The sequence below is a fragment of the Salmo trutta genome, chromosome 3 (genome assembly GCF_901001165.1).
Source record: "Salmo trutta chromosome 3, fSalTru1.1, whole genome shotgun sequence".
Taxonomy (NCBI): Eukaryota; Metazoa; Chordata; class Actinopteri; order Salmoniformes; family Salmonidae; genus Salmo; species Salmo trutta.
In genome coordinates, this window is record NC_042959.1 from 52,904,104 (window position 1) to 52,919,729 (window position 15,626).

Below are 15,626 nucleotides of genomic sequence, written 5' to 3' on the forward strand. Positions count from 1 at the left end.
ACTAGATTCAGCCGCGGGATGATTTTTTATTGAGCGGAGGGTCAGGGAGCCAGAACACAATAAAAAATATAATCTAGACTGCAAATTGACCGTAAGAAGCCCAAATAGATATTATATTTGACTAAAACATTTTAATTTAAAACCTTGCTTACATTTGCATGCCATCACATATCTCTCTCTATTATGCATGGTAATACCTTTGAACAGATTTCCAAAATTAAAATCACTTGGAGCTGATTTGCCAGTGTTGTCCAGTCTATTATGCCCCCCCCCCCCCAAAAAAAAAGAAAAGAAAGGTTTTTATTTTTTGGTTTGAAAACTTGGGGGGGACAAATAAAATCACTCACGGTCCAAATTCGTCCTGTTGAGGAACCCTGCTCTAGTGTGTGTGTAGTCAGTATCGTCAGTGGAGGAGGAGAGAGAGAGTGTAGAGTAACACACATAGCGTTTCCTTTGACTTTATCTGGGATGGACGCGTAGGAGGAATGTTTGAAAAATGAATTCCTTCTTGATGAATAAATAAAGCAAAAATGTTTTATTTCTCTGTAATACTAGCCACTTAGCAATTTTATGAAGTTGGCTTTCGCTAGCCAGCTAGATACACTACATGGCCAAAAGAATGTTAACTCCACTTCAAATGAGTGGATTCGGCTATTTCAGCCACACCCGTTGCTGACAGGTGTATAAAATCGAGCACACAGCCATGCAATCTCCATAGACAAACATTGGCAATAGAATGGCCCATACTGAAGAGATCAGTGTCTTTCAACGTGGCACCGTCATAGGATGCCACCTTTCCAACAAGTCAGTTTGTCAAATTTCTGCCCTGCTAGAGCTGCCCCGGTTGTGAAGTGGAAACATCTAGGAGCAACAACAGCTCAGCCACAAAGCGGTAGGCCACACAAGCTCACAGAACGGGACGTCTGAGTACTGAAGCGCGTAGCGTGTAAAAATTGTCTGTCCTCGGTTGCAACACTCACTACCGAGCTCCAAACTGCCTCTGGAAGCAACGTCAGCATGAGAACTGAACGTTAAGCAACATTAAGGCATTTATATACAATTTAAAATATTGCATAATTCATAACAGTTTACCGAATACATTTAGTGTGTTCCCTCAGGCCACTACTCCACTATTACATATTTACAATTCAACATCCGTGTGTAGAGTGCGTATCTTATCATGTGTATGTGTGCCTGTGCCAGTGTTTGTGTTTCTTCACAGTCCCCACTGTTCCATAAGGTGCATTTCTATCTGTTTTTTTAATTACATTTTACTGCTTGCATGAGTTACTTGATGTGGAATATAGTTCCATGTAGTCATGGCTCTTTGTCGTACTGTGCGCCTCCCATAGTCTGTTCTTGATTTGGGGACTGTGAAGAGATCTCTGGTGGCATGTCTTGTGGGGTATGCATGGGTAGCTACCAAGCCATTTCAGGCTATTAATCAAGTCAGAGAAGCTTGTCTAACTATCTTAGCTGGCATGCCTGCTGGCAAGGTTGCTAGACTTTAGAAAAGCAAGCAATTACTAATGACTCAAATTCCTTTCAATCTTTTACCCAGATTTTAGTGGAGATGCAGAGAAGCATATTTAGGGCTATGATACTATATACCAGTGTGGTAGTTGTACTAAACTCCTAAGGTATAAAAGGTCTTGAAGAATCAATGTGCATAGTTCATTAAAATAGCAATTGAATAGATAAAGAGGTATGCTTAAATAACCTATTCAGAAAAATATATTTTATAACATAGTCTAGATTGCAGGAAAAACATTTTCAGGTGTCTGAAAAATGCAAAATCCTCCAACTCATGTGTGTGCGGGCGGGGGGGAGGACAACCCCCTCTATAATAATGGGTGCATAACCAAAGTTCCCTCATGACCAAAGTTCCCTCTAAGCGGCGTGTGTGCAGGCTTGCAGTATCCCTGAGACTGCCACGCAGGCAGAAGAAATATGAGCCCATGGAGAGAAGGGTTTTTCCTCTTAGTTAACACTATTAATATGTCCCTTTACTGTGGCAATGGTGATTGAATCAATGCAATATTAGCCACTTTCAATGCAACATACCAAAACAAAAAGAAACATAGTGAAACTAACTATGCAAGAGATTTTGTTGTAGGCAGAACGCATCAGAGTAGGATTCTATTACATTGACACGTATGACTCAGCCCGTGCTCAAAACAGACCTGTGCGGCATAACCAATCAGAGCTGCAGTAGGCCTATGTGCAAATAGACAATTCCATATATGGATCTGTGCCATTTACTTTGAACTGAACTGTGTTTACAGCATGAGCGATCGTGAGTAGATGTGCTTGTTTTGAGATCAAGGCGAGAGTTGCAAGTAGCCATGTGAGCACATTTTGTTAATATCCTTTGCTAGTTAGTGAGTTCGCACAGTTATAGATCATTTGTAGTCAGCAATAGGGGAGTGATTGCTTCCTACAAGAGCACAAAACGTGTACAATTCTAGACTTCTTTGAAAAGCTAGTCAGGCAAACAGCATTTTTTTTGTCTTAAAGGGGCAGTGTTGTATTTTGAGGCATGCTTGAATAAGCTAAGTAGCCAATAGGCAGAAGATAGCATAATTTGTCTGATTCTCTGTAATAATGGTATGGAAATAATAATGCATTTTATTTTGTAAAGTGGTTTCTTGCATCAAACAATACAACAACATTTTCAGTCACCTCCTTGTCTGAAGGACAAGTGGATAAACAGGTTAATGTCAAGCCCTGTATGTTTTTTTCAAAAGTCTCATGGAATGTAGCTCTACATTGAACTGCACACATTGGCTGCTACTATAGGCTGAATGATTAAACAGCTATTTCCATGTTAATATGTTATGGGATGCTTTTTCTTCGTTGTTTTTGATGGTAGGCCACTCTGGTAGGCCTACATTATAATCAAATAGCCACAGTAGCCTACTTGGCCACTGTTAAAACTGTAACGTCAAGTGGGTACAGCCTCAGGGCTCATAGTAAATGTTCACAATGTTCAAGTTTGTGCTCATCAGACCGGAAATTTGCTCAGTGCTCAATTAGAGGGAACATTGTCCATGACGCCCCTGGATGTAGTAGCACATTATCTTAATAATGGTGCTTGTTTCCTTCTTTCTCTGTAAGCTTCCTCTAATATTCTTAATTAAACCCTTCTGTAGACACTAGCCACACTGAACGTGCCTAGTTTTTATCAGAAGCTCATGACTGTCTGCTTCCCCTCCTCTCTGTCTCATGACAGAACCGCTCACAAAGCCCCGGCTGTGTGTGTGAGAGGCATCTTTATTCCAAAAGGGAGAGCACATGAAAGGCATCAAGTTGTCACTCTTATGACCTCTGCACAAGCCCCGTATTAACATGAATAGGGGTCCTTTTTCTCTTCTGTGATGATACTTAAGTTGGGCTAACGGGCTCACTATCGTTACTCGGTAAACAGTGAATCTTGCTGTGAGACTGCTAGAAGCATAATTCCGTTTTGCCATTATTAAAAGTGATCCTCATCCAAATGCTAATGATACATTTGAAAATATCTCTGTCATCACACAGTTATGTGAACTGAACTGTAGTTCAGCTAAATGCCACCACTGCATTTTTATTCGCCTACCACTACACTCCACTACTGACAAAGCAGCGCATTAGAAGGTGTAGTGTGCTCGCCATCTAGTGTAGCCAATGAGGAACTCATTGTCATCCTTTAGAAATGCCAGTGGCCATTTTGAGCGCAATATTACCATATGCTTGATACATTCATATGACAAAAACAAGCAAATGAACAAGTACATATAATCTAAAGATAAAAAATAACATATGAAACACCTCATCGCTTGTTGTTTTAACTATTAAATTATAAGCTATGTTGCCTACTCATAGAATTGTCAGTGCTAAGTTATGGTATGACACTTTTAAATGCCCTTTAATCTGCCGTTCATAAATGATATACATGAACATGGGCTCATAATTAACCAATGGTAAATAAGTCAAATTGTTACTCATTCTGACATTGGTTATTACCATGTTATGTTATCACCCAATTGTTGTGAGAATTGAAAGCTTGTGTGACCAGTGATATTCATGGTGATAGTGAGCAGTGACAAGTGATGATGACATTATTGAGCGTAGGTACATATTATCAAGCAGTAAAGAATTGACGATTGATCATAGATAATCAATATTTCACACACAATATGTATATTAATAGGAAATGTATAGGACAACTATAGACTATTGTAAATCACATTCAACAATTCCCTTTGATGACTACAGTGACAAGTGCTCAAAGTAATCCAAGCCTTAAATGATCCTTAATTACTTAGACCTGAAAATAGGCTTATCTGGCAAGGGGACCACAAAGACTGCACAAAGTAACTCTATATAAACAATCACAATGTTTATTATACATACTGTATATTACAGCCGAGGCTATATAATCAAAATGTGTAGTAATATTAAGAAATTAGATAATTTATGATTACATTATGATTATAGTCTTATTTTAGCTGGAAGGAAATAAAAATGCCTACTATAGCAAGGAAACTATTTATTGTGCAATTTACTGAATGGTAAAAAAAAAAAGAAAAAGTGAATAACACGTGTGAGCGCAGCTTCCACTGGCTCTTCTAAAACTTTCTCCAGGACTCCAAACTTGCAGCACCCTTCTTTGGGAGGTACCAATTAATGAGGTATGTAAACTTCCACTAATTGCCCACTTAAACTCCAGCGACTACGTCGTCGGCTGATTTTTAACGGGCTTTTATCACAATTTAGTTAATTCTTCAGAAAACACAGCTTGCCTTGTCATAACGGTTTAGCGGCAATTTCTTCGGATGTTAAGGTGTTCCCGCCGCCGTTGACCCGGTCCCCCCATCTCCCTCCCACTCTATCGGTGTTTTATGTCTGCGTCACAACAAGTCGGTCGAGAAAGAGGCAGGGATGATGGCGTCTCTCGCGGGTTGATTCGCGTGCTGCTCTGACAAACACGCTTAATAGCATCAATAGGTGGAGAAAAGAGAGCAAAGGCACGGGAACATGACGAAACGACGTCGCGGAGGACAGACAGACCATACAGACCGAGAGAAAGACGGCCGCACCGACGGTGTCTCACTGACGACTTGACAGACATACGCGCTTGGCACAGACACATACATGCACATCCACTTTGGCACACACGTAGGCTTCACATCCAACCGGGCAGTAATTGAGACGAGAGGAAAACAGAAGAGAGAAAATATTTCATGTCAAGCCGGCACAGGAATCGCTGTGACCCCAACGGAGAGGAGTTCGACTTGACAGGTAGCAATGGCTCTCTGTTCATCCAGCAACACTGTCTATGTTAATTTTTATTGATCTGAAAATGCTATTATGTATCATGTGTCTCTTTGACTTGAGTGCCTGCACTGGAACAACCGCTGGATGTGCAGAGATTATGTCCATAGGCTACAGCGATTCCTTTCTATTCAAGTTTGTCGTTTTAGATTTTCAAAGAGGATACAACACATAAGTGCATGAGAAAGCAAAGTATTGAGGCGTCCAGTGGTGTTACAATCAAACTACAGTGCAGTCATCATGCAGTGGTGAATGCATTTTCTCACATGTGTTGTGCCATAATGGTTTGTCCTGCTCCATGCATGGGCATTTACACTCATCATTCAATCTGCTGGATTCTGACTGTGGCTATGCTGGGTTTGTGAGAATGTAACCCTTTATCCACTCCAGCCCAGTGCCTACAGAACGGTAAGGCCATAAACCTCTGTCGGCAATGGCAGCAAAGTATTCAGTGAATAAATTGGATTTCCATTTCACATGAGCCCCCTCCTCTTCCTCTCCCTTCTCTCTCTATCTCTCTCCCTTCTCTTCCAGGATGGGGGGAGTAAGTGAAGGGGATGATGTGTTAGCTCGATGGAGTGATGGACTACTGTACCTCGGCAATGTGAAAAGAGTAAGTGTGTGTGTGTGTGTACGTGCGTGCATTTGGAAAGTATTGAATTTAGGTTTGAGTGAACAATTCCACTCTGTTTCCATCCCTCTCCTCAGGTAGATGGAGTCAAGCAATGTTGTCTGGTGAGATTTGAGGACAACTCGGAATTCTGGGTCCTAAGAAAAGACATTCACTCTTGTAAGACTTACAACTTACTCTTGTTTTCCTCAGTTAACACAAAACATTTAACAGAAGGTTTTTTGGGCACTGTGAATCAAAGAAATATCACCTAAAATGTTGATACAAATATTTCATACATATCTACCCTGATGCTCCAACTTTTATCATATTTGATTAATCTTTACTTTTACCCTACCTTGATTCACCTCAGGGAGATGAAAGAAATTCATAAAATGTTTTTAGATTTTTCTCTCAGCTTTGAAAAGTTTGTTCTTAATTTGACGCTCTCTCTCCATTCCGATCCATTTTAGTTCAAAAGAATGTTGTGCAATTAAGGTCTCTAGTCAAGGTTGAAATACAACATTCCCTGGAAATGTTGGCAATTCTGATGGGGTACTTTTAGGTGTAATAGGTGTAATTGGTGTATTTATGAATTTATTAGCGTAATGACTCCATAGGGAAATGGCGCCCCCACGTAGTTAGTGTAAAGTGAAGGGAAGCACAGCCAAATATCCACATGTCAAAAGGAGTGAAATCTGAAAGGGTGCAGGAGACATTGAAATCAATGAAGTGGCAAGGAAATGAATCAATATACATAAATTAACACTGTTGAGTGATATCTTTCTCCCCCTCTCTCTGTTACTCACTCCTTTTCTCTCTTGCTTAAGTCTCAGTTGGAGTGGAAGAAGTTTGCTGTATCTGTGATGCCCCGCCTCTTAAAGAACCTCTCATCAATTGTCTTAAATGTCGTCACTGTAAGAAAACACAACATGTTATGTACTCTTCATAGAGGTATTTTCAAATAATAACTTATGACGGATAGGCACAACTATTTTAAATAAAGTAAAAAACAATGGCATCTATTTTTTTTTCTTCAGGTTTTTTTACCAGATAATATACACTGAGTGTACAAAACATTAGGACACCTTCCTAATATTGAGTTGCAACCCTTTTGCCCTCAGAACAGCCTCAGTTGTCTGGGGAAATGGACTCTACAAGGTGTCGAAAGCGTCCCACATAGATGCTGGCCTATGTTGACTCCAATACTTCCCACAGTTGTGTCAAGTTGGCTGGATGTCCTTTGGGTGGTGGACCATTCTTGATACACACAGGAAACTGTTGAGCGTGAAAAACCCAGCAGCGTTGCAGTTCCTAATGTTTTGTACACTCAGTGTATAATATTTCATGAAAAGAGACAAGGAAAAGGCCTCCATCTGTAGCATATCCTCAGTATGTGAATTACAGTAAACACTCTCTCCATTCCATAACAGGTTATCATCCTGAGTGCCACACTCCGTCCATTGAGCCGGAAGCTGACAGCAATTCTTGGATATGTCGGCAATGTGTCTTTGCAGTGGCAACCAAGGTTAGACTGCTAATCTTTGTTTCACACGCTGCCTCTTGGCTCAGGGAAAATATCCAGTTCAGACTTGTCATTTTTTTAAAAATCTATCCAGAGGATTTCAATACCAGTGTTGTGTTAAACAATGTTGTCAATGGATATATCTGAAGGAAACCACAGAAATGTTTCATCTCTGTATTATTCACCATAGGGATTAGATACTTCTCTACATTGTGCCTGGACATCTGACCAGTTCGTCAATGCAGATTTTTTGAAGATTATACTGTATTATAGTCATTATGGTCAGTAATTCATTTATGCTCCAATTCTGTACTGTAGGTGTTAGATGAGGGAGCACTGTGGTTAAAGGCTAATTGCTCATCGGTCAATGTCAATCTCATTGACCTGACTTTTCTTAAGATATTATCTCACTCTGCTGACCTACAATAAAATGAGATGAATTGCTATTTCTGGATAGTTCCCATCCAATGTCATCTATCTTGAATGTACTGACATGACCGTGAGTGGAGAGGTCGCTGTAGTGAATCGATTTGTCAAAATTGTCTTTCAGAGAGGGGGAGCCATCAAACGAGGACGGTTTGCCCGGCTCATGCAAATCATGAAACTTCGGCTGCCCTATCAGCTGTCATCTTTAGACTGGGACCCACAGCATCTGACCAACCAGCAGCAGTGTTACTGCTACTGTGCCGGACCTGGAGAGTGAGTGACAATTTATCGCTTCTAACAGATGCCCTCAGTAGATAAATTATGTTATACAACGGGTGGGTCTAATCATGAATGCTGATTGGTTAAAACCGCATTCCAGATGGTGTCTATTCTACAAGTTACCACCGGCTAAGTCTATGATGTTAAAATGCCTGTTTACTCTGTTCCTTCTGACTGCACAATCCACTGATCTCCACTGTAAAAAGCATCTAGACATTATCTCACATTTCTTTTAGACTAACATTTAGTTTTTAACAGCGGAGATTTGTATGAACCTTGGTGTCTTCAAATTCTATCTCCAGCTGTCCCATAGTAACAAACATGTTGGGAGTCGGGATGAGACAGACATGCAAGGCAGCTTTTCTCAGCCAGTTGAAATTATGAATCAGCATAATTTTTTTATATATATATAATCTATCAATAGAAATGAGAAAACAGGTAAAACGAAAGAAAGTGCAGCTAGTTTGCAGTATTTCCAGCTTCAGTTTGAAGTGATTGTGTTAGCTGTGTTGTTGGCTAACTCCTCTGAACAACAGTGTCCTAAAGAGAGAGCACATCTTCTATGCCAGGCGAAATCGCGCATCAGTAGCTCATTGTTATGGATGTATCCAAATAAATGTCACTAGAAAACATCGTAAACAAACGCAAATGTAGCTACTTTGCTCTTATTATGACTGCACTGTTTGACATGACTGTAAGTTAGCCGTAGTTAGCTAGCTCGCAAGCAACAATAACAATGTTGCCAGTCAGTATTTCAATGGAACATTTAGAACAAACGACTGGGTCGCATCCATAGATACAGAACAAAAAGACTGAACGACTGGGTCGCTTCTCTGGCAACCGAACCGATAGAACGAACGACCAGCCAGCTTGGGTATCAACCCTAGATTTGTGTCGGGACTATATCTTGTGGAAGGATGAAATAGTATGAATAAATGAATCAAAATAACGTTTATAATGAAAATATGTCAATCATTATTTGAATATGTTGTTAACTAGTTGTATAAAAGTGATAATGCCCTCAAAGCCAGTGTTTGGAGGATATATTTTCATGGTTTGCCGGCCCTCGACTTTGTCTCGGTTCTAACAACACCCATGCTAATATATCCTCCAAACACTGCTTCTCGGGCATTATCACTTAATAATAACATTTTATAACAAGTGTTTAGCACATGTATTGGTCAATAAGCTTTACTATTAATTTTCCTTACCAACAAAAACAAATAGAATATTCATGTCGGAATCCTGTATGTCCTTTTCACCATTATATAGCTCTACTGTCAAGACATAATGTGTTTTTTCAGTTGAGTATTGCAGCCTCTTGAAAAATACATAATATAGTGTACTCTTGTCAGGTAGCCACCAGATGTTAGCTATGTTTAGGCCATTGGGGAGTGTGGCTAATGTTTTTATTTATCAACTGCAGGTGGAACTTGAAAATGTTGCAGTGTGGAAGTTGTGGTCAGTGGTTTCATGAAGCTTGCACACAGTGTCTGACCAAGCCGTTGTTATATGGGGACAGGTGAGACAGAGTATTGTTATCTATAACCTTGTACTGCTTCTTTGCGTTACCATTGTCCAAATCATAACAGAGAGGTTATAAAACTGGCAGTGGTAGGGCTAATGCTGTTAGTGTTTATTGCTAATAGCAGTGCAGTTGTTATTCTGCCTCTCTGGTGTCCAATGTAATGTGGTAGAGGTAAAAATGAATTCAAATTAGTCCAGTCCGCTACACCATTATTGTCACATTAACCATCTGTATTATCCTACTGGCTTAATGCCCATGATATATTATATTACTCTTTGTTTCTGCGCAGAAAAATAATGTTTGAGGTGAATGTGGTGGGTTGTTACGTCTGCTAAACAAGTGATGGAAACTGGGAAGAATTTGCTGACAGTAGCAACCATGTGCTATGTCATGTTTCCATTGACTTTTATATCTGGTCAATCACAGACAAAAATAGAATCATCTGTGTTTCCTTTTTTTTCCCTGAAAGGTTTTATGAGTTCCAGTGCTCAGTCTGTGCAAACGGACCAGAGACAATTCAACGGCTACCCATGAGCTGGTAAAGCTATACAGTATCTGCTAAAAGAAGATTACATAATTTAAACTGCAGGGATTATCACACTGAAACACTCTTGAAAACCAGTTTCTTCTGACAGGTTTATTGAGTCATGTGGGTTACAATATGTTAATTCCTCTTACTCAATGATCTAATGAAAAGCTTTGTGATGTGAAAAATTCTGAACTAACTGTCTTTTCCTGGTGTGTTTATTGTAAATACAGGGTAGATTTGGCCCATTTGGTCCTCTACCACCTCTCCTTGTGCTGCAAGAGAAAATACTTTGATTTCGACCATGAAATCATGTCGTTTGCCAATGAGAATTGGGACTCTTTGCTTCTAGGCTCGGTATAAATATTTCCTCACTTACGTGCTATGATGAAACGATGTGAAAGTGTTAGCTAGCGTAATTTTTAGCAGTCATGTGGTAATTATGTGCTTTGATTTCATTAGCTACTTGTCATTGTTATTTAGCACATTTGAAATGGTAAATATCATTTGTATTTCATGTGGCTCTCAGGTACTACAGTTGCATTTAAATCAGTCATACACTTTTTTTAATGAACTGTTCACAAATCACATTAGTAACTAACTACATTATTCATGGAAATGTTTACCTTTCACCAATGAATGTCAATGTGTCTCCTAAATGTGTTAACATTTGTTTCAGGCTACCATCCACAGTGTTAATCAAACTCCTGATTTTCATTCCTCCCTGTCCCCCAGCTCTCTGACACACCAAGGCAAGATCGCTGTCACAATCTGCTCAACGCTTTGAACTCTAACAAAGACAGGTGAGAGTCTGCATATGATGCGAAGAATAAATAGAAGCCACAGCTATGCTTGACCAGATTTATGATAGCGTTGCTTCTGGAATTGTACATAAGGGTAACGAAAATACAGTTAGTTAATTGTTTCTTAATTCTTTGATATTATCAATTGAGAACGATAAGAAAACATAGACAATAAAGAACGGTGACCTGACTTTACAAAGTTGTTGTCTACAAGTTTTGAAAGGTGTCTTTTTCTCTGTGATGTCATCCAGGTTTGTCTCTGGTAAAGAGATCAAGAAGAAGAAGTGTCTTTTTGGGCTCCAGGTCCGAGCTCCGCCTCCCCTGACCTCTGATTCGTCCCCCCTCATCACTGACCCACCCATCAACATCACCCAAAGGAGAAGGTCAGAGTAAGGACAACTTCTGTGATTATTATTCTCTCATCATCACAAACACATGCCTCAGGACCCAACTCTTTATATGGATACATTCATTCTAGTAATTAATTACACATTTACAATAGTGAAAAAGAGCAACACCTTGTAGACGGTGGTCCTTCCAGCTGAATAGGAACAACTGTTCCTAACTAAACAGGCACCTGTGTGCCTCATTAAATCATTTAAGGGAAGGACTCACTTATTTCACTCTGGTGAAAATGTTTATAACTAAGATTTTTATGAATAAATACATAATTGATAGTGTGTTTGCATATGTGTGTGTGCACATTCGCATGTGGATATTCATTCTCTTGCTAAACACTCTCAACACCATCTTCTCTTTTATTCTCTATAGGCTTAAAATAAAAAACACCACATTTATACCCTGACATATAGTACCAGTCAAAAGTTCGGACACACTTCCTCATTCCAGTGTTTTTCTTTATTTTTACTATTTTCTACATTGTGAAATAATATGGAAGACCTCAAACTATGAAATAACACATATGGAATCGTGTAGTAACCAAAAAAGTGTTAAACAAATCAAAATATATTTTATATTTGAGATTCTTCAAAGTAGCCATCCTTTGCCTTGATGACAGCTTTGCACACTCTTGGCATTCTCTCAACCAGCTTCATGAGGTAGTCACCTGGAATGTATTTCAATTGCTAAAAGAAGATGTGTGTGTCCAAACTTTTGACTAGTATTGTAGTTTTCTAAGTAAAAACATTGCACCACTCCTCAAGTTATTTACTGTGTCTCTGTGTTGTTACGTGGAGCAGCCCATTGTCACTGCCCTGCCAGAGGAGAGCAGTGGGGCCAGAGTCACGCAAATCAAAGCGGCGCATCATGGAGACACAGGTCAGTGCTTCTGTCTCGAAGCAGGCATCAAGTGAGAGATCAGCCATCAGCCACCCCCTCACTGCATAGCAAAGAGCTGCCTGGCATTGGAATGACTTGTCAGTCACAGTCAGTCAGTGTGTGGAGAAAAGGTTCTCCTTATAGCCAGTGTTGTCTGTTTACATGTTCTTCAAAGCCCAGCCTACCCCTCATACACTATTGAATTGAAGCTGGTTTACCGTTTATGACTCGATCGAATATGACAACATGTTATGGTCACGGGTTTAGAAATATATATTTTAATATGAATAGAAAATACACATCCTTTTATTCTACTGCTCAGGCTGGCTCCCTTATCCTGAGACAATAAATGTTATAGATCGGTCGTATTTCAGCGGGCAGCACTTCCAGCAGTCTGTTGTATCCTGAGCGGACATGAATCATCTGCCATCTTGGGGCAGCTTGGTTATCCCAGGGAAAGTGAGAGGGGAAGGTACGCTGATATGCGGCATCTGGGAGCGCTTCCAAGTGCACTTTGCAGTCGATTACAGTTTGGCCAGGTGGCGCTGGCACTTTGACAGTGCAGCATTGACAGAGCACCTCGATTTTAAAGGGACAGCGCGCTAGTAAGGGGAGGGGATAATGCTAGTATACCACTGCTGTAATTACTGTATATGTTGTGGGTCACAATCCAGCATTGGAGGTTGACAGAGCTGAGGGTGTGCTGAGAACTGAGCAAGCAAAGGATAGATGGGATAGAGTACTGATGCTTTTGTTGTTATGGTAGCAAGCTCACACTGTAAGAAATGCTACCTCAGTCTCCACAATATGAATCTACTTATCATTGGCAATGGAGGTGACAGATATACACTATGTATATACAAAAGTATGTGGACACGGCTATTTCAGCCACACCTGTTGCTGAGCATCACACAGCCATGAAATCTCTATAGACAAACATTGACAGTGGAATGGCCTTACTTAAGAGCTCAGTGACTTTCATTGTGGCACCGTCACAGGATGCCACCTTTCCAACAAGTCAGTTTGTCAAATTTCTGCCCTACTAGAGCAGCCCTGGTCAACTGAAAGTGCTGTTACTGTGAAGTGGAAACATCTAGGAGCAACAACGGCTCAGCCGCGAAGTGGTAGGCCACACAAGCTCACAGAACCGGACCTCCGAGTGCTGAAGCTTGTAGCACGTAAAAATTGTCTGGCCTCAGTTGCAACAATCACTACCTAGTTCCAAACTGCCTCTGGAAGCAGCGTTGGCACAAGAACTGTTCATCAGGAGTTTCATGAAATGGGTTTCCATGGCCGAGCAGATCACCATTCGCAATGCCAAGCGTCCGATGGAGTGTTACAAAGCTTGCTGCCATTTGACTCTGGAGCAGTGGAAACGCGTTCTCTGGAGTAATGAATCGCGCTTCACCATCTGGCTGTATGCCGGACGAATCTGGGTTTGGCAGATGCCAGGAGAACGCTACCTGCCCAAATGCATAATGACAACTGTAAAGTTTGGTGGAGGAGGAATAATGGTCTGGGACTGTTTTCATGGTTCAAGACATTTTTTTTCCGGTGAATGGAAAACTCAACGCGCATATGATGACATTCTAGACTATTCTGTGCTTCCAACTTTGTGGCAACAGTTTGGGCAAGGCCCTTTCCTCTTTCAGCATGTGCAATGCCCCCATGCACAAAGCGAAGTCCATACAGAAATGGTTTGTCGAGATCGGTGTGGAAGAACTTGACTGGCCTGCACAGAGCCAGGCCTAATTGCCCAACACCATTGCCCGACCTCACTAATGCAAGTCTCCGTAGCAATGTTCCAACATCTAGAGGAAAGCCTTCCCAGAAGAGTGGAGGCTGTTATAGCAGCAAAGGGGGTACCAACTCCAAATGAATGCCCATGATTTTGGAATGAGATGTTCGACGAGCAGGTGTCCACATACTTTTGGCCGTGCAGGACATGGATCATGCTATGCCTTGATGAGACATATTAAGTGATGATAATTAAGTGAATCGTGATACAATAGCAATATCATACTGTAAATAATTTCAAAGCTACTGCAGCAGTGTGTTCGCGGCATACAATACAAATGTGTGATGTGGAATTGTAATGCAGGTTTAAAGCTGTCACGTGAAAATATTTCCTTTTGGAAAGACTAGCCCTTTGTACTAACAAAGTTCCAGCGTCCGGCCATTTTAAAAGTGAAATGCAATTACATTTTTTTAAATTATATGTATCAAATGATACAGTATGTTAACAGACCTTGGTTTTTATTTAGATGTATTCACAAGCAGTATGGATTATTCTATAAAGATAACATGAAAGGGCATGAACTGAAGTATCATGTTTAATGTGTGTTTGGATCCACTGATTTGGCGTCAGAACATTAGCTAATCAGTGTTTCTCCTGTGTCCAGCCTTGTCCGCCCCCGGTCCCAGCCACCCCAATAGATCTGGTGCCATGTTGCCATGGCTACGTAGGTGGAACTAACCTCTACAACTCCAGGAAGGAGGAGGAGCTGAATTTGGGGTTGGTACTGTTATTGTATTGGTTACACTTTACATACTGTATAACAAGTAATGATGCATTGTACTGTATTTACAGAGTGTTACTGTTTTTTTTACATTACATCCTCACTGATTTAGGCTACCCTTATCAAATCAAATTATTGGTCACATACACGTGTTTAGCAGATGTTATTGCGGGTGTAGCGAAATGCTTGTATTAGGCAGTATGTCAGTGGAAATCCATGCATTGTTGCTTTCTGTCCGTTTTTAAAATTGTTTTTATTATATCCCTGCTCTTTCCACAGCTCTCCACCTAAGAGGATGTTTGCCCTGTATCACCCCACCTATAACGGAGCCCCAGCCATCTCCAGAACCCTGCATCACTATAGGTCAGTATTAACCCCAGCTCCTCCTGCTCTCCGGGGACTACCCTCAATCTAGACATATAGAGAGGAAACCATAGCTGTGCCTGGATGACAATGGCAAAAAGTATGAATCGTGAAATATTCACCTTTCTCTCTCTCTTCAGTGCGGAAGACCCTTGTCGAGTGCCGCCCCCCTGCCTCCCCTTCTCCCTGTCATCCTCCCACCATCACCACAACAACCACAACCACCACCAGCAGCACCACCAGCACCAGTCTGGCCAGAAGTTGGATCCCTGCCCCTCCCTCATGCTGCGTGACGTCCCTTCCTATCCGGGCGGCGTGGGGGGAGGCGGCGGGGGGGATGGGTCAGCTGCCAGGGGCTGGGGGGGCGGGGACGGGGTGAGGATTTTGGCGAGGCGAGTAACGCCAGACGGGAAGGTCCAGTACCTTGTGGAGTGGGGGAACGTGAGTGTGTACTGA

At 41.1% G+C, this 15,626-nt stretch overlaps 1 protein-coding gene across 1 annotated transcript; it reads left to right on the forward strand.

Moving 5' to 3' along the window:
* The first annotated feature begins 4,863 nt into the window (after positions 1 to 4,863).
* On the forward strand, positions 4,864 to 15,626 carry LOC115165592 (PHD finger protein 1). Its single transcript, XM_029718804.1, has 15 exons — positions 4,864 to 5,280; positions 5,848 to 5,926; positions 6,022 to 6,103; positions 6,754 to 6,840; positions 7,357 to 7,451; positions 7,999 to 8,147; positions 9,580 to 9,675; positions 10,151 to 10,219; positions 10,441 to 10,564; positions 10,943 to 11,010; positions 11,262 to 11,393; positions 12,210 to 12,288; positions 14,691 to 14,803; positions 15,087 to 15,170; positions 15,311 to 15,626. Exons 2-15 carry the CDS (start codon positions 5,849 to 5,851, stop codon positions 15,624 to 15,626), a joined length of 1,572 nt encoding a protein of 523 aa, XP_029574664.1. The 5' UTR covers positions 4,864 to 5,280; position 5,848.